This window comes from Pezoporus wallicus, unplaced genomic scaffold (assembly GCF_028554395.1).
Source record: "Pezoporus wallicus isolate ANWC-B61680 ecotype Strahan unplaced genomic scaffold, APGP_CSIRO_Pwel_v1 contig_11133, whole genome shotgun sequence".
Classification (NCBI taxonomy): domain Eukaryota; kingdom Metazoa; phylum Chordata; class Aves; order Psittaciformes; family Psittacidae; genus Pezoporus; species Pezoporus wallicus.
Genome location: NW_026636583.1, coordinates 1544614 through 1562613, shown reverse-complemented (window position 1 = coordinate 1562613; position 18000 = coordinate 1544614). Strand labels below are relative to the sequence as shown.

Here is an 18000-nt window from a genome sequence, read left to right as displayed (position 1 = left end):
CCCAGCAAGCACAGAATGTACCTTCTTACCACTTCCATGGCAGGGTCAGCATAAAAATAGAGTTACCTTTGTAAGTCTCTTTGTAAGCTGTTTGTAATTTTGGTTTTGGAAATTCTAAACCTCTACAAAATGATAATTCCACTACAATTACCGATTTATTTGGTTATGAGCCTGCTAGGGTTTGCCATGTTTGTTACTACATTTACCATTTTGTTACTACATGCACAAAAGATTTATCAGCAGCCACTTCAGGTAAAACCATACTGCTCAAGCAGTAAACTCCCTGCTGGGGGTTGGATTCACTGCAACAAACTGCAGCAGTGAAAAACTGAACCATCTCAGCTAAATGCAGAAAAGAAAGTTTCTAATTGAAGCTCTTACAAGAGCTGGGAAGAAGCACTTCAAGACTTCTTCATTTCAAGAACCACTGCAGAGGCTGCTACTTTCCCTCCTCCCTCTTCAAAAACAAGCACTTACAAAGTACTTGGATATTTGCAGTGCACAACTGGACTGACCTGATCCCTAAAGAGAGCTGCAGCTTTGCTGTTGTACTTCTCTTGCATTGTCCAGCAGGGATCATAGTCATCCTGAGACTCCAGGAACTCTCGGAATTTGCTATTACCTCCAGCCTTCATCTTCTCCAGCTCAATATCCTTCCACTTGTCCATGGTTACAGAACGTACAAAACTAAAAAGTCAGAAGGGACTTTTTAGAAGTGAGACATCATCCTGAGGAAGACTGTTTTAACACGTGTATCTTAATCAATTTCTTTCTTGCAGTCACTAAAGAAACACCTTTAGAATGTCCTGATCTCGGCAATTTCATTTTTTCTTTCATGAAACATATGGAATAGTTCCAAGCTCCCATTTCCTGAGCAATTTCTACTTACTAATGAGCTTCAAATCCCCCCTTGAAAAGCAAAGCACATACTTCTGAAAGCAAAGCATGGCCTTCTTTCTTTAGTGACTTCCCTTCTGGATTTTCTTTCCCTTTCTCATTTGAGTAACTACCCCATGCTCTGCCCCTATTGCGTCTATACACTGTGAGTCTGCAACACATCAACAGTTCTTATTCCACAGATTCCCATCTCAGCTGATTTTATACACTTGTATACCCTTACAGACCCATTCTATAAACATACTGTGACTTTTTGTACTCAACTCCCAAGCACCTCTAACACTGCTTCACTTTTAATCTATAAAGGTTATACAAGATTAAAAGAATAGAGTATAAGGACTAGTGCACTATTACCAAATCTCAGGCTGAAGCTAGAGTCATTGCTTTCTAGAACAGGGCATGACATAGCTGTAGTGGTGGAGCACACACCCCAACTGATTATAGACAAGGCACCGAGAGTAAAGCTTGCTTTGGAGAGGAGCATGAAACAAAACTGCCAGTGAAATGTTGGATTTGAGACACCCTATACCCTTTCTGTTCACAGCCGTAGTGCATCCTGAGGGAACACAAGTCAGTCCATGTCTGGTTGAAAGGCTCACCTGAGGTGAACTCCCAAGCCTCGGTGTTTTCCTGAGCACTCCAGACAGATCCAAATTCCATAGGTCACACTCACCCACTGGGGGTTAAAGGCACCACACTCAAAACAGACCTGTGAGAGAGCCAATAGTTACCTCTAACACTCGCCCATCAACTCCTCCATGTGAAGTTTACACAGTGCAGCTCAAAAAGTCCATCAGGAAAGCATTACACACAGAAAATCATTTCAGAAAGGAGAATTCTTAGTGCTTGGAAACACCTTCCCTGACAGCATAAGCTTCCTTCAAGTATTTATTTATGCTGCATAGAAATACTCATTAACTTGCCTGACTTGAATTATAAAAATTACTGTGCCAGTATTAAAAACCAGGGAGGAAATACAGATGAGCAAAGTGAAGTGAATGAGCAAAGAATTCAACTGTATATTTCCATATTGCCTTGAAGGAGGAGAATGCGACCAAACTGAATTCTTGAGGTTTCCTTGGCAAAATAAAGATGCAACATTTAAAGTTCAGAACATTTATTCAGTCATGCTGCAGTTTGGCATCTAAACAGAGGTTTTTCTTAAAAATAGCTCTATTGCTCATACAGAGCAAGAAAGTTCTTACGACTGGAATCATCATTTAACGTTTAATGCATTGATACAACTAAAACTGAACCTGCCCATGGGCTATCACAGTGAAGGAAGTGTATAATCAACTACTTGAAATAGACCATTTTAATTAAGCTGTGCCCAAGGTGTCACTTGTTCAACAGACTCCAGGGGTTACAGCATTACTAGAGCATCTGAAAGATCTGTGCCAAATTCACAGTGATTTATGAGTGACAGCTACTGGAACTACAACAAATTGGTGACATCCAACTTGTTACCAGTAGTTAGCCATACTAGTGCTATCAAGACTGCAGCATACATCTGGAGCAGGTAAAAAGAAAATCTATAAAACAAATGTAAAGAAGATTATGCTTTTCTCACATTGTTCTCATCTTGTGCTCTGACTTCCTTCAGAACTTTTCTTGTTCTTGGACTCGCCATGATTCTACAAAGGGAGAAAAAGAAACCCAAATAACTAAGTCATCATCAAGGATTTGACACTGACAAGATGGTTAGTACCTTACAAGTATATCTCTATGAAAAAGAACTAACAGAAAAGGGGATGGGGGTGGCAAACATAGAAACTCTTCTAGGGAATATGTTGTATCAAAATGGATTCTTACTTGATGCTGCTCCCAGACCCATCAGGTTACCAACTGAATTCTAAGAAAATAAGGCAATTATTGGGACCTTTTACACAAAACAGAATTCCAGTTGCAGCAGCCAGGTCTCACTGGCAGAACACATCATCTTACTCTGAATTTATAAAGCACGGATGGCAGCAGCAGGCAGAAGTGTCAAGCCACAGATAAAAGACTGCATTGAGACAAAAAACGTGATTCACACGCAATACACAGCCTGGAAAACTGAAAGTACACAAACCACTCATGATTAAAGGAAATACAGTGTAGAGTGCAGCATAAGGCTGCAATTCAGGTAAGAAATGAATTAATACTTCCAACTAATTTGACAGTACAATACGGAATCACAGATCCACAGACTGGTTTGGGTTGGAAGGGACCTTAAAGCTCATTCAGTTCCAATGCCCTGCAGTGGGCAGGGACACCTTCCACTGGACAGTATTTAGATTAATTTGATGTAAGTATCTTCTTCCTTTTTACTTCCAGTCCACCTCTTCATTTCTACCCCAGAAAACAAACTTCTAAGACATAGAAGTCACCCAGCTGACTAGAAACAGCACCAACTACTAAATGTCAGCTTATTCATCAGTCAAGGTACCGAACAAAAAATAGCAGGTTGATGTTTACACCAAATACTGTTCTGAGAGGCAGAAATGCCTTTCTGAAAGCCTTTAGCACTTGCTCACTCTGCTGTTTGACTAAACAGTCACAAGTCCTGCAATTATCAAGAGGATTCATAATCTTGCAATAATTTTGGGAGGTAAATGATTAAGCACTGAATACAACTGCTGTAACCCAGCAGGGGATGGTGGGAGAACATACCTTTAATTAGGAAAGGAAGGCTGTTTTAGGAAGAGAATTGCTACAGATAAGAAAACATTCCATTTGTAGGAATGTGACCAGTTCTTTGACAATTCTAAAGCAGAATTCCCAGGAAACACAACCACAGCAGTACATAAAGAAAATTATATGTACCACCAGCTCAGCCAATGCGATTCAGAAGGGAATCAACATTGTACCTACGTATTATCACTGTTAGAAGCTAAAGTTATTTGCTGCCTTTCATTCAAAGCACTTCCTCCTTCCTGAATATCTTGTTGACAACTACTTCATTCTGTATTATTTAAGAGAGAGTGTTTTCACTGATGTTTAGAATATGCTTCCTTTCAATCTTAGTTCATTTGTGTTAGACAGAAACAGTTAAGTGCTGTAGACTGAAAAGGTTACTGTAATTAAAGGTGAGTAAAACCTTCCAGTCATCCTGTACCACATTAAAACTGAACAGAATTATTTTTATCAGTAATCAAATGGAATTTGGGCAACTTCCAGAAAAAGGAAACAAAAGCGTGGCAAGAAACCCTTTGTATCATGTATCACTTTCTCCCACAGCATTCCAATACTTTATTTTTACATAACTTATTCATGTGCATATAAGGAGGGAGACCACACTACACATAAAATGTGTTTGCTCAGACCCTACAAAGACCACAGACACACATTAATTGTAGTCCACATCTTCAACTCCTATATCTGTCACTGTCAATATAAGGGAAAAATCTTCCCCAGCAGTACAGAAATGAAGGAAATAACTCAGCATTAGCAGCCAGAGACACAACTGTGAACACTTCGGACCCTCCTCTCTGCCACATTTGTTACATTCTCTTTGCATGCCAACTCCCCTTCCTCAGGGCTGTGTGTCCCCAGCAGCTTGTAAACTACAGCCAAGTTCCAAGGCCCCTCTCTTTGGCTGGCTGCTCACTCCCCTTTCCACTATCTTTCCTTTACCATTCTTCCTCCTTTTCCACAGGTTTGCATTCAGGATAATAGAGGCAGACCATATGCAAAGGCCTTCTAGCCTCACTGGCACAAGATCATGGCTACAGCTGAACAAGAAAACCTTTTCCACTCCAATTCCGCATGAGCCAGGAATTCCATCCTACAACAGCCAATACCCACATCACTTCAGTGCTTACAGACACCCCGAGTTCCAGATGTCCTGACTTCAAGCTGACAAAGGAAGCGATTCCCTTTGGGCCTGCAGTAACTGCTTATTTTGATAAAGCCTTTTACAAGAAAGACATTAGCCAACTGAACACGAAACCCATTCCAGATGCACCAAGGTCCCTGATCAAACCACATCTGTCTGGTGGGAAGGCAGAGCTTCACCCACACCACGTCATCCAAGAAAAGGAAGGGGTACCTACAGCCACCAGCTTCTCTCCACCACCAAAGCATTTGGAAATGAAGGAAGGAAAGGAAGGACAAGGACAAAGTCACATTCTAACCTTTCTGACAGGTTTCTTTACACGTGCAGAGCGTATTTTCGACTATATTTGCCCACAAACTTGTAAGTGATCAGTCCATCACAGTTTACCACCCAAAATCTGAGCCCTTGCAGCTGACTGGGCACACAGCCACCGTGCTGTTTAAGTTTCAGGGGTAAATACTTACACAACAACTATTCGGAGACCTTAAACATCCATCGTTTATATCTGATGTAAACGGACATCAACAGCAGAGAAAATGTTTAGCTTAGGAAGAAGTTTTCATTGAAGAATATCAATATTTTGAAATCAAGATAAACATTTTCAAGTGTTCCTGGGTGGAAACTTACAGCTTCACACACCACACCGGTGGAAACTGACCTCTCACACTCCCACTTCCTCAACAATCAGTTTCCAGAGAAAAAACTAGACGCGCCCAGGACGAGTTTCCATGTTAGGAATGCTAAAAGCAGGCAAAAAGGCAGAAGTGGCACTTTTAAGTGGAAATGAGGTAGAAAAGGCCTTTGCTCCCCTGCTTCAACAGGAAGCTCCCACGGCAGGAGATCCACGCCGCCAGCCTGCGGAGAGCTCCGCATGCCGGGCATGAAGATGAAGCGGGTGACGTGGGCTGTGCGGCTCCCTCTGCACTCACCACGGCAGAGCAAGGCCGCAGAGGCCTCGACCCAAACGCCGCCACTCCACTCACCTCCACGCGAGCAGGGAACGTTCAAGCTCAAATACACACCAGAGACCAGTATCTTTTATAGCCACGCAGGTGCGGACACGAACACGCAGAGCCGCCTTACCGAGAGTCGCACGGGGAGCACACAAGGGATGTTTCACGCACACCCGCGACACCGGGATCCGAGCCGAGTCCTGGGGGCGTCCCTCAGCACATGGCCGGGCGCCCTGCGAGCACACCGGCCTCTGCTTCTACAGAGCAGCGGACACAGAGATGGAGAGAACGGGACCGACGGGGAAAGGCGGCGGTGGAGCCGCTCGGGCCTCGCCTCGCCCCGCCCCGCCAGCCAGGCACCGGCAGCTCCCGCCTCCCCCCCCGGGGCCCGTCCCGTGTGCCAGCCCGCGGGGGCCCGGCGCTGAGGCGAGGCCGGCGCGGAGGACACCGGCCCCGGAGCCACCCCAAGGGAGCGGCGGGGCCCCGGGAACGCACCCTCGCTCCTGACGCGGCGCCGTCCGCCGGCTCCGGTCCCGGTTCCGCCCCGCGCCTCACGCACGGCGCAGCCGCGGCCGGCGACGTTGCAGGGCTGCGGGGGATTGTGGGTGCCGGGGTTAACCCCCTGCGGCCCGGCCCGGCCCGGACCCCTTCCACTGGAGCAGCTTGCTCCGAGCCCCTGTGTCCAACCTGGCCTTGAACACTGCCAGGGATGGGGCAGCCACAGCTTCTCTGGGCACCCTGTGCCAGCGCCTCAGCACCCTCCCAGGGAAGAGCTTCTGCCTCAGAGCTCATCTCAGTCTCCCCTCTGGCAGGTTCAAGCCGTTCCCCTTGGCCTGTTCCCGCAGGCCATTGTAAAATCACTGTTCTAGCTCTGAACGAAGGTTGCCCATAAAGGTGAATTACATCAAATTACGGGGTCTTTTCCAGTCCGTTCTTCCCATGAGCTGACGGGGTTTGCAGCCGAGGCCATGGGCTGCTTTGACTCTGAGCAAGCCGGTTGGGCGCTGGTCTGAAACCACAGCCTATTCCAGGGACAACACTCATCCATCGTTCCCTAGGGATGCATCCCGATGGGGTGAAAGGGCTGGAAAGGGGACCCGGCGCTGCTCTACAGGGCTTGGCGGCGTAGACCAAGGGAGCGCATTTGTTCTAATATCTTTTTAGTCATCAACTGAGACCCAGAGCAAGGCTTTGGCGTTTACATATGAATCCCACAGCGACAATATTCTGCTCACTTCAGTGCAACTCCTAGTCTGAGCTTCGCTCTTATTAAGTAGGCTATTATCTTACTATCAGCACAGGGAGATTAACAGGACCCATTTTCATTACCATTAATGGTAGCTACAGGCATAACCCCCTTGCATCAAGGGGAAGATAATGGGCCTTTAAATGTGCGAAGGACAGAGGGAAGGGAATGAACTATAAAGCAAACACAGCTTAAATCATTTGCTTTTCCTGTTAAGGAGAAAGTGGTCTCTTCTGATAAGCACCATTATTTCCTGGTAAACACAAGCCAGTGGGCAATGAGGTTCCCATTATAGAGATGCCGTGTTACAGTGTCTAATGAGAAAACTAATCTCCTTTTCTGTATATATTGATAGTGCAGTGATTGGCGTTAATGGCTGTTCTGCAGCGGGGCTGGAAGGGTTCGTGTTGCATGTTGTGCTCTCAGCCTTGGGAGCAGTGTCAGGAGCGTATTTCATCCATTGGGGTCAGGGCCAGGAGGCTGCTTCCTCCCGTGGTCTTAATATACCCAACATGCATGTTCACACTCTGAAGCGTGGCAGCTTCGCCTGGGATCAGGATTGCTGTCACCAAAGAGATGCGAAATAGTGCTTCTGTTTTCACTATAATTTACCCGAAATCAGGAGTTATCATTAAGATGTACAAACACCAGCAAAACCCTACATGAGTGGAGGCTGCAGGATGGGACAATCTGGCTTTCAATAGGAATGAAGGGAAGCCGCAAACATTTGCCTTTCTTAGCAAGCACATAAATACATGCCATTCCCAGGCAAGTCCAGTTTGCTTGGCTCCTGGAATTTGGGATAGGTGCATATCTCTCTTCCCATCTCTGCAATGTGTGACAAATGTTTATCTGTCACAGACAATGCCAACAAGAAACATCGACCGACCATTCTATTCCCTACTTCTTTCCTTTCTCTAGTTATGAATTTATTACAGCTCAAAACTAAATTACATCTAATTTTAGCACAATTGCCATTGTTAGAATTGTTATGCCCACTCTCAAGCACATATGAAATGTGAAGATAAGGGTAAACCAATAAAACATAAGGCAGGAACAGTCTCTTTGGGCTGTTTTCCGTCTTGAGATTTTCCAGATAGAGTTCTACTTGGCTATGTGAGTGTTTAACCACAGTCAGCCACGCAGCCGCCCTCTCACTCCCCCCGGGTCCCAGAGGGATGGGGAGGAGAATCGAAAGAATGTAACTCCCACGGGTCGAGATAAGAGCAGCCCAGTAACCAAGGTATAACACAAACCACTGCTGCTACCACCAATCATAATAATGATAAGGGAAATAACAAGGGAAGAGAATACAACCGCTCACCACCCGCCGACCGATACCCAGCCCGACCGAGCAGTAACTTTCCGGGTAACTGTCCCCGGTTTATATAGTGGGCATGACATGCTGTGGTATGGAATACCCCCTTGGCTAGTTTGGGTCAGGTGTCCTGTCTCTGCTTCCTCCCGGCTTCCCCTCCTCCCTGGCAGAGCATGAGGCTCACAAAGTCCTTGGTCGGAGTAAACCTTACTGAGCAGCAACTAAAACCATTGGTGTTATCAGCGCTGTTCCCAGGCTGAAGGTCAAAACCACAGCACTGCACCGGCTACTAAGGAGAAAAATGACTGCTACTGCTGAACCCAGGACAGTATGGAAGGATAATGCTCCAACATGGAAGGGGTGGTCCAGTTTGAGAGCACAGAAAACAACCAGAGTCCAATTCTGCACAGATTTCATGAACATGTACGTTGTAATTGCAGTGAAAAAGGCTGATGGCAAGCGAAAGCCTATTAAGATAACCTACCTAGTGTGTGATTTGGCTTATAAGTTAATGATTTGGAATGACAGCTTTGAAACTTCTTAGGTAAAAATACCCTGCAGCAGGATTTAAACCAAAGAACATTCTTTTCCACTTGTAACTCTTCTACAGATTTCCCAAACCCTTTCTAACCTATTAATAAGAGTTGATTTTGGCTATTAAATAGTCTAATAAATAAAGTGGCATTACCACTCAGTTTCAATTGCACAAAAGTACCTGAAAACCTCTCATGAGCTTCAAATAGTAAAGGAGAAAGAGAAACAACAACCCCTATTTTGACTTGCTTATTGACACCTATGTGGGCTGAATACATCACTCAGTTCTAGCAGCGCTTGTCATGGACTGAGGAGCTGTTGGGTTTTATTGCCTTCTTCCTTCCCAACACAGCTGAGATTAGCCACTACATCAGAGTAATGTGCAAGATGTCACAAGGCTTAAATTGAGGGGGAACAAAAGGAAATGTAAAGACTCTTGTTAGATAAATCTATTTGATAAATCTATTTAATAAATCTGAAGAGTGAGGAGCAAGGAATGGACCTGTTTGCATGATAAATGTCACCATTCAAGTTCCGCGTTGTCATTACCTATGATATATGTAACTGTAACCATGTGAATAATAATAACGCCCCCCAACTCAGCCCTTTTAGCTCCATGAATAGAATAGTCCTGTTAAGTGATGGGAATGTGATAACACCCTTTGCTTGGAGGGGTTTGTGGTGTCTCTGTGTCGCATGCTCTGAGTAGCAGCCTGTGTAAGCAGGTTGTCACCCAAGCCTCCAAAGGCTCCATCTCATTCTCAACTTCATGGCCTTGAGAACTCAGAATGACTCCAGGGTTTGTCTTATTCTTGTAAATCTCAAGAGAAGCTCATTCCTACCGATGTTATGTCACATAAAATCATCATTAGGAAAGTAATACGTGAAATATCTCCTGCCATGGCATGAAACATCACTTGTTACTAAATGTTTCTCTTTTATTTTGCTGAATAAATAAGATTCATTTTTATTAAATACAGCATCCAAGTCTATTGGTATTCATTGCATTGGGCAGCCACAGCACAGCAGCGCTACCCAGCTGCAATGAGTATTGCCATTAGGTTGTAGAAATACCACATGTACTTCATAAAGTAATCTCATCCCTCTTGTTGCACAAGGGAACATTACTTTTTGCTTCCTTTTCAGCTGAGAAACCCCTGTGTAAGGGCTTTTCTGATACACGTCTGCAGTTAACGTGGCACTAGCCGAATCTGAAACTACATCTAATTACCTGTAGAGGTAATTATGAGTCATTACCAGTGAGACACACAGCCCTACTGGTGTTCAAGAAGGAGAAACTAGGAGGGAGTTTAGTTCTACAGCTTACAACAAGGAGTCCTGCCTACGCTATGGATTCAGTGGCACTGATTTTCTCATCCAGCCCTTCAAAGCACAGACAGGATCAGGACAGTAATCAACCCCTGTCCTTCCACTGCATATTGATAGGAAAATCACTGCTGGTTTGAGCTCCTCTCTGCAGCTGGGAGGGCACTTTGATGCGTTTCTAATGTCAATCAGGTTATGAAGACATCCTTTTGCTATGTTTCTCCACTTCATAGCTGGAAAATCTTAAGCAGATGCTTGTATTTAGAGACCCCATCAAACCTTCTACCTAGTCTTTTTGTTAGGAATGAGATAAAATGTGGGAAGGTTTTATATGAGACAGCAGGAAGCTTTTCTTGTGATATTTAACCAGCAAGCAGACAAGCAAAAGCTTTCATTCAACAAGCAGTGGTTACTACACACAGCTTTAATTCTGTGTTAATGTCTCATACATGTGTAGCACATCACGGTTTGTACCATTGTCAATCAAAGCCATCAGAAGTGGCCACCTAGCATGATCTGGGCAGGGTGAAAAAGCCTGGAAGTGCTGCCAGCTGCCTGTGTGTACCCTGTGGATACTCAGGATGAACTTTGGGAGCCTGCTTCAAGTGGCTTATCTCCAAAGCAGTTGTCTTTCTAAAGTAAATGGGTGCAACAAACGCTCCTGCAGCCTGGTGGCATCTGACACTGCTGACTTCTTAATGCCCATTAGCCCGCACTGGCTGGGATTAAAAAAGGCATCACTGAAAACGTGGCAGAGAAGCAGCTCTGGTTTGTGTGTGCACGGTTATGAGTAGCTTCTGACTACACGTTTCATACCTGCATTGGGGCTGTCCTTGTATACGCTGGCTCCCGACACCATATACTCATGCATACACTGCTGTGGGTGTCCTTCAGAAGACACTCTAAAAGAAACTTGCTATTGATTCCTTCTCCATCACATCACGTGAGACTTGTTAAATTGACTTGAGGGAGTTCATAATCATTTGAGAGGAAAAAAAGGTTCCTAAGGCAATGGGGAAGCAGCTTGTCCAATTGAGAGCACCCTGAGCCATGAATTGGAGACTGCTCTCACCCTTGGGGCTCTTTTCTTTTTGGCCCTATCATTTGAGAAATGCAACTGTTGCATGGAAAGCTTGAATAATCACTTGGTATCAATACCCAGGGACCTTGGCAGCTGCCTTGAATTGCTCCGTGGTCACACTGCCTAGTGGAATTGCAGCTGGAAATGCGGCTGCAGTCATGCCAGCTACTCAGATTGCATGGGCTGAGATGCTGGGGTGTCAGCTGTGACAGCCCGCTTGTCCTCTGTGTTAACCCTTCGGGCTCTCCCTCCTCTCCATCCAGGTTATTCCTATGAAAGCACCCAGGAACACTGACATGCAATCCCCAGAGCTGCTATGGCCCTGATTTGAGCAGCTCTTCCCAAAGTAGTTCAGTAGCTTCATGTTCTGGGTCTCCATGTTGTAAATAAGACAGACAGAGGAGGAGGGGAGGCTCTTTGGTGCCCGGGGAGGTGTTGGTCCATGGCGCGAGGAACCCTCCTCAGACTCACAATAGTGCTGGTGGCTTCCAGGCTGTTTCTGTCTCAGTGCTTTTCCTTTATAGTCACAGAGGAGTAGAAAAGGAGCTCTTTGCAAAGCTGCTCGTGGATGTTATGGCAGGATTGCCAAGGCATCTTTGTAAAGCTGTGGAAGTGTGAATTTGAACCTTGACTCCACAGTGAATGGGTACCTATGTGTTTGATGCAGAGGGAGGAACGATATCAGTCGTGTTTCCTTCCTGCAAGCCCTCAATCACACAAACAAGGTCTCTGTATCAGAGATGTGGACAAATTGTTCACCTTGCTGTTACCCTGATGCGGCAGAGAGCTCGGTGGCTGCGTTCCACCTCTGCCATCCTCCACGAGCTCATCAGAGAGCACTGAGAATGTACTGTGCGGCTCAGCAAGTTAATATGAGGGAATTACAAATGAGGAATGCAGATGATGGTGGCGGACAAAAGCCTGATTAGGAGCTGCCTCCCTGCAGCATCCCAAAGCTTCCCAGGGATCAGAGAGACAGTGACATGTTTCACACACCAGTTCTGATAAATTTTACAGGTTGCCCTGGGCTGTGGGGAACCATTTCAAAGCACAGAAGCCACTGAGGTTGCTTCTTCTCTTGTGTGATGATGAGAACAATTTTAAAGGCACTGCTCTTTGCTCTCTCAGGGCTGTTCTTCTCTGCAATGTATTCACCAGGCTGCAAAAGGAGGGGAGGAGCAGAGTGTGGTTCCTTTGGACATTGCTTGCTGAGGGTGTTCCAGCTCAGTTTGGGCTCCTGTGCCTCTCTGGTCCCACTGGAGAGAAGAAGGACATGTCTGTGCTATTGCCATCTCCCTTAGGTCTCCTACTCTGATAGCCTTGGCTTCACTGGCTTTGGTCCCAGAGCAGCTAAGCTGTGTAACAACTCTCTAGTTATTAGCTTGGGGTAATGAAAGGTTTAAACAATGACAAGTTTAAAATTAGAAGGTCAAAACCTTGCCCTTTTTCCCTTCTCTCTCTCTCTTTCTAGCTAGTTCAGTAACCCTTTCCTATAGAAAAAGTCTTCAGTGAGACATGGGAATATCACAGAGTCCAGTTCTTATAGCCAAGCCTGGCTGCCCCAGGTGAACAGTGGCAGCCTCTGCTCACCAGCAGCGAGGTCCTGTCACTGTGTCCAGCATTGCTCTGTCGAGGAGGCAGAGCAGAAGCTACTGCCCTTTCCTCCTCCCACCCAGGAAGATGCTGTACCCTGATCCGTTTGCACCCATCACATTTTAAGGACCCACAGCTCAGCCACCTCTTAGGTGAAGATGTTCCAACTGGTTGTGCTGAAGGTGGCCCCTGTTATTCCCACTGTGCACCATGGAAGGCTGCCGTCAGTTGCATGACAGCGGGTGGCAAAGGGGTTTACTTCTAATTCATGTTAGAGAAATAGGATGTGACATAGGATGTGATGTGCCACCTTGGGAGGCTGCTGTCTGCACTGGGTGAGAGGAGCAGGCAGATGGTTAGCTCTAAGGCCATAATGAAGTGCAATGGACACACTTTGCCTTTTGGAAGTGGCATTGATAAGGTTGGAGTGTTCTGACACTGCTGCAGTTGCTCAGACCAATCTAAAGGCATCGTGACCCAGGTGAGGTTATTAAATGGAATATAAGTGCACCCCACATGTATCATGGGCTCTAGGACCATCAATAGCTTCCAGCAGCTGTGACAATGACAGGGTTTGGGCTGTGAAGAGATGTGTCCCCAGCTCATGCTTTTAGCCCCTATTGCTCATCTTCATCTGTCAGAGGGAGGAGGCTGCAGAGATGAGAAATAAGGAGCTGTGGTGAGACACTGGTGTTTTGCCTCAAGGTTGCAAACTTTGTTTCTTGGTTTCTTCTGAAGTAAACCTGTGTCTTCTGGAAGGAATTTGGATGCAACCAGCCAGGAACGAGTGCTAACAAGGTTAATCTCCCATAACAGTGCAGTTGGATCCATGAAGCCCCATCAGCACAAGGAACTTGGATGGGAAGAGGTTCCTAATTCAAGCACGGGCTGAGAACAAGGATGTTCAGTGTCTGGAGCATCATTTGAACTCTCAGGGTAGATGCAGCACTCATTCAGGAATGTGGATGGCCAGGACTTCATACTGTGTTTAGGAGATGCTGGTGGCTGCTGTGGCAGTGCCAAGCCAAGTGCTGCTCTATGGGGGTGCATGAGGGTTACTGTTGATGCATAGCACATCAGTGATGGCACTGCATTTTGGCAGCCTCTGGGCTGCCTCATCCCATGGTGCCTTGTTAATCTACCTCTAATTAAAAAAACCTAACTTAATTCGGATCTAAGACCCATATGCTTTATTCGCTTAGGTCCAAATTCAGCTAAGTTGTTATTTCATCTCACAGAGTCTGCAGGAGATGTTTTAATTAGCCTACAAAGAGCAACCAAAACCCCAAACCTGTTGTGAGATGGAAACTCAATCCACCTCCACTGGTGTCCATAACCAAAAGAGACTGGAGACCAACACTGATGCACGTGTCCAGCGTTCAATGTGAGTAGCCCCAAGTGGGGCTGCTTGGTTACATGAAGGCAGATCCTCTCCTGCTACCCCAACACAGACAAGGAATCATCTGAATGAAGATCATAAGATCAGGCTCTGGGAGTTTTAAGTTTCTCTTTGAAATACAGTCTATGTTATCCCTGTGGTTTCACCCCTCTCGGTAAGCTGAGGAGGGTCAGTGTGTATTCTGCTGGCTGCACATGGAGTCCCAGCCAGCACAGGGTTACCTTCTGCTTCTCTTATCAAGATGAAAGTGCAGGTGGAAAGAGCCCTGTTTAAGTCAAGCTCAGCCTTTCACAGTGATACCTTCTGCTGTTTCACCGTGTCTCCTTTGTGGTACAGCTGACTTGGAAAACAGCCGTGCTTACGGGAGGCTTTCAGAAGCAGGAGGCAGCACAAGCGATGCAGGAAACCTTCCGAAAAGGCACAAAGGGCCGGTACTAACCCGCACTGCTGCATCCCAGCCAGCCCCCGCTGTTCGCAGCAGCTTCCAGAGCTGGAAACAGCACCCAGCAGGACCCAGCCTGCTTTGTTTGAGCTCCTCTTGTAATTCTGATGTCGGGTGGATTGACCCTCCAGTGCAGAGTGAGGCCTCCCTATGCAGGTTGTAAAAGGAATGTTTCATCTGCATTCATGACAAACTAAGCTGCTGCCTCCACCATCCAAACCCATCTTCCTGGGAGCGCAGTTACTGCCAAAGCTTCTTCAGCCCACAGTTTTCTCAGTGGAGTAAATTGATTTCTTCTCTGGGTGTATTCCTTTCACCTGTAATAAAGGGTGGTTTATTGTATCTGACTGCATTAACTGGTGCCCTGGTTGTGCACAGCGCACAGGGCAGAGAATCGATGTACTTTGCCATTGAAAACCGGTCGGATTTGTGGGCAATGCGGAGTCTGTCTCCTAATCTCAAGCATTCAGTTTGCTTGTTTGTTTGTTCTGTTTCCCCCCGTGGCTGATTTGAATATCAATGATGCTGTTAATACAAGGCTTTTAACATTCATAGCGCTTTAGGATAAATCCTGCTGCCCCGCGGTGTAGGCAGGGATGCTTTCCTCGGTCATTTCAGCTCCCGTCTCCTCCTCGCACCTCTGAAGTTAGCAGTGTGACACACTTGTTTAAAAGGGAAGTGGAACTGGTCACCCACGGGGCGAAGCTGCACCCCTTTGGAGGCAGAATCGTAGGATCACAGCACGGTTTGGATTGGAAGGGACCTTAAAGCTTCATGTGTTGCGCTTAAACATGAGTCGGGACAGATCGAGACAGATCACAGCACATGGTGTGGTTCCTGCCCCTTGGCTGGCCAGAAGTGAGTAGGGCAGGAAGTGAGCTCTATCGAATGGGCCCTGCTTCTCCTCCTGGAGAGAAGGAGGCAATGCCAGTGGCTCGGGTGTGTAAAGGAGGCGGCTGTGTGCTCATGGATTTACTCTGCAGGTCACAGCTGAAGTAGATGGACATGCTTTCCTACAGATGAGGTGCTTGGGGACGGCTTCATAGATGGTGCTCAGGTAGAAGCTCTTCTTGGAAGAAGAGATGCTCCCCTACATCCCTGCTATTCAGCCATGGTTCATTCACAAGCCTGGACGTACACTTCAAAACACCCACAAATGTGCGTTGTAAAGAACTCCTTGTCTTATCCCCCTTTCCAAGTTTATCTTCCATGTGTGACAAATTTGATGGGAAGAATCATTGCATTTTAGATCAATTTTAGGTAATTTTTAGTGAACATGCCAGCACCTGCACGGGGAGGAAGGTGATGGGCATTATGTGGAAGGGGGAGAGGAGCTCCCCATTCCCATCGCTTGGGATGCCCCATAGGCTCTGTGTCCCGTAGACAGCCCCCATCCCTCCAGGGAAGGCGAGGGAAAACCAGGCTTGCCTGCCTCAGCCTCTCGGGGGGGGCCTCGCCGGGAGCATCCCATTGGCACCCCGGGAGCATCCCTCCGCGCCTGCGAGGGCAGCGAGCCCCCGCCCCGCCATCCCTGCCCGCCTTCGGCAGCGCAGCCGCGCCGGAGCGTTGCCCTTTTAAGCTGTGGCCCCATCGCCTCCTCCCCGGCTCCCGGAGGGGCTCCGGATCCTCCGCGACCTCCCTCCTCCTCCTCCTCCTCCTCCTCCTCCTCCTCCTCCTCCTCCTCCTCCTCCTCCTCCTCCTCCTCCTCCTCCTCCTCCTCCTCTCCTCCTCCTCCTCCCCCCGCGGCAGCTGCGGGCCGGGGCTGGGGCGCGGGAGCCGGGAGCCCCGGGGCGAGCCGGGCTGGCCCTGCCCGCGCTGCTCGGGGACCATGGGATGCTGCACCGGGCGCTGCACCCTCATCTTCCTCTGCGCTTTGCAGCTGGTAAGTGGAGGCGCTCCGCGTTAGAGGGGAACGGGGGAGAACGGGGGGTTCGGAACAAAAGCCCCCTCGGGGATGGTAAAGGCTCCGGTAAAGGCTTCGGTTCTTCGTTACTTCATCCCGGAGGAGGAAGGTGGAGGGATGTCGGGCTGCGCTCTGAGGACGCGGGGCAGTTTTGGTGCCTAAAACTCGGAGAAACGCTTGGGGAAGGAAAGAGAAAGAGAAGTTTTCAATTCGTAAGTTCGAGGTTATAAAATAAAACTTTTAAGCAAATTAAATGATCCGTGCTGGAAGGGAATCCCGGCGGTGCTAGAGCAAACCAAACTTCGGAGGTAGCGAAACCCACCGGTACCTTCAGCCCTGGTCATGGCCAGCTGCAATAAAGTGCTGCCCGCTCTGTGTGTCCCCATCCCCCGGGGGCAGCCTCCGAGTCCTGTCCCCTGTGTCCCCCCGGTTCCCCGCTGTGTGTCCCTGTTCCCCGGGGCTCTCCTCCGCGTCGCCCCTCCCCGGCTCGCCGCTGTCTCCTCGCACTGGAGGGGTTTGTGTTGGTTTGGAGGGATTATTCCCTCCTTTCGGGATAAAGTGCTCATAAACACACAGGGATTAATACCGGAACAAAGTCCCGGTGCGCGCCGGGCGCGGGTCCTCGGGGCATCTCTATTTTTGGGGGGGGGGGAACAAAGCTGCCGGTGCCGGAGCACCCCGCGGGGCTTGGGGGGGACCCTTCTGGTCTCAGCTGCTGGGCTGAGCGCTCCTCCAGCCTTAAAAAGGAAATGACAGCGCTAAGTCTCGGCGCTTCGTTTGCTTCTTCCACATTCGCTCGATTTTGGGAGGAAAGGGCAGGCTGCTCCCTGTGAAGTTGTGCTCAGCAGCGAGCCCGGTGCCAAGGGGTGAGGCTGGTTTAAACTCTTTGTTTTGGAGCTGCTGGCGCTGGCACCCGAGCGTTTTCCGCATGGGGATGGTGAGCAAACACAGCGCTCGAAGCGGGAGAGGGAAAACGGGAACCTGCGAGTTTTCCATGTCAACAACCATCAGCCGAAACGTGAGGGGTAAGAGGGTGGGAATGCGACCCGGGGACCTCCGACCAGCCCGGCTGGAAGATGCAAATGGAAGATGTGAGTCGTGGTTAAACGAAATCCAGACTGGTTCTTGCACAGAGTCTCTCTGGGCATATTTATGAGCAGGATGAATGGCCGGGGAGTGCATTGAGCCTCCTGGATTAGTTCTCCTGATTTTTCACCCGTGATCACAGAAGCAAGATGCTGTTCCCTGTTGTACATGGGAAACTGGCATCTCTGCACTTGCTGTCTCTTAAACCCATCGTGGTGGCATCCTGCTTTAAAGCGCACACACACTGGGAGAGAGGGGGGGGGGGAAAGAATAAGAAAGAGAAAAAGCCAAGAGCTGCCGGTGCTGTTGGGGTTTCTGACGAGCGTGGGAGTTTGCTCGTATCCAAGATACGGGGACAAAGAACCCCCAGCATCTTATTTTCCTTAGGACCCTCCTCCTGGAAGA

The 18000-nt window shown here is 47.9% G+C and overlaps 2 protein-coding genes across 11 annotated transcripts in view; one reads left to right on the top strand and one right to left on the bottom strand.

Annotated features, from left to right (window-relative positions):
* Positions 1-18000, bottom strand: part of ARFGAP1 (ADP ribosylation factor GTPase activating protein 1) — a 282268-nt gene that overhangs the window by 13344 nt on the left and 250924 nt on the right. For all 7 annotated transcript variants that reach the window (XM_057400890.1, XM_057400892.1, XM_057400896.1 and 4 more), the window contains 3 exons: positions 2468-2531; positions 1497-1606; positions 516-687 (listed from right to left, as the gene is read on the bottom strand). In XM_057400890.1, the coding sequence (XP_057256873.1) occupies positions 516-687; positions 1497-1606; positions 2468-2527 (342 nt within the window). In that variant the 5' untranslated portion in view covers positions 2528-2531. Of the gene's footprint in view, positions 1-515; positions 688-1496; positions 1607-2467; positions 2532-18000 lie in introns of those variants that run through there.
* Positions 16333-18000, top strand: part of NKAIN4 (sodium/potassium transporting ATPase interacting 4) — a 47712-nt gene continuing 46044 nt past the window's right edge. For all 4 annotated transcript variants that reach the window (XR_008971157.1, XR_008971158.1, XM_057400901.1 and 1 more), the window contains exon 1: positions 16333-16488. Coding sequence is in view for 2 of the 4 variants with exons in the window: in XM_057400901.1 (XP_057256884.1) it covers positions 16435-16488 (54 nt within the window). In the remaining 2 variants the exon portion in view is untranslated. The remainder of the gene's footprint in view (positions 16489-18000) is intronic.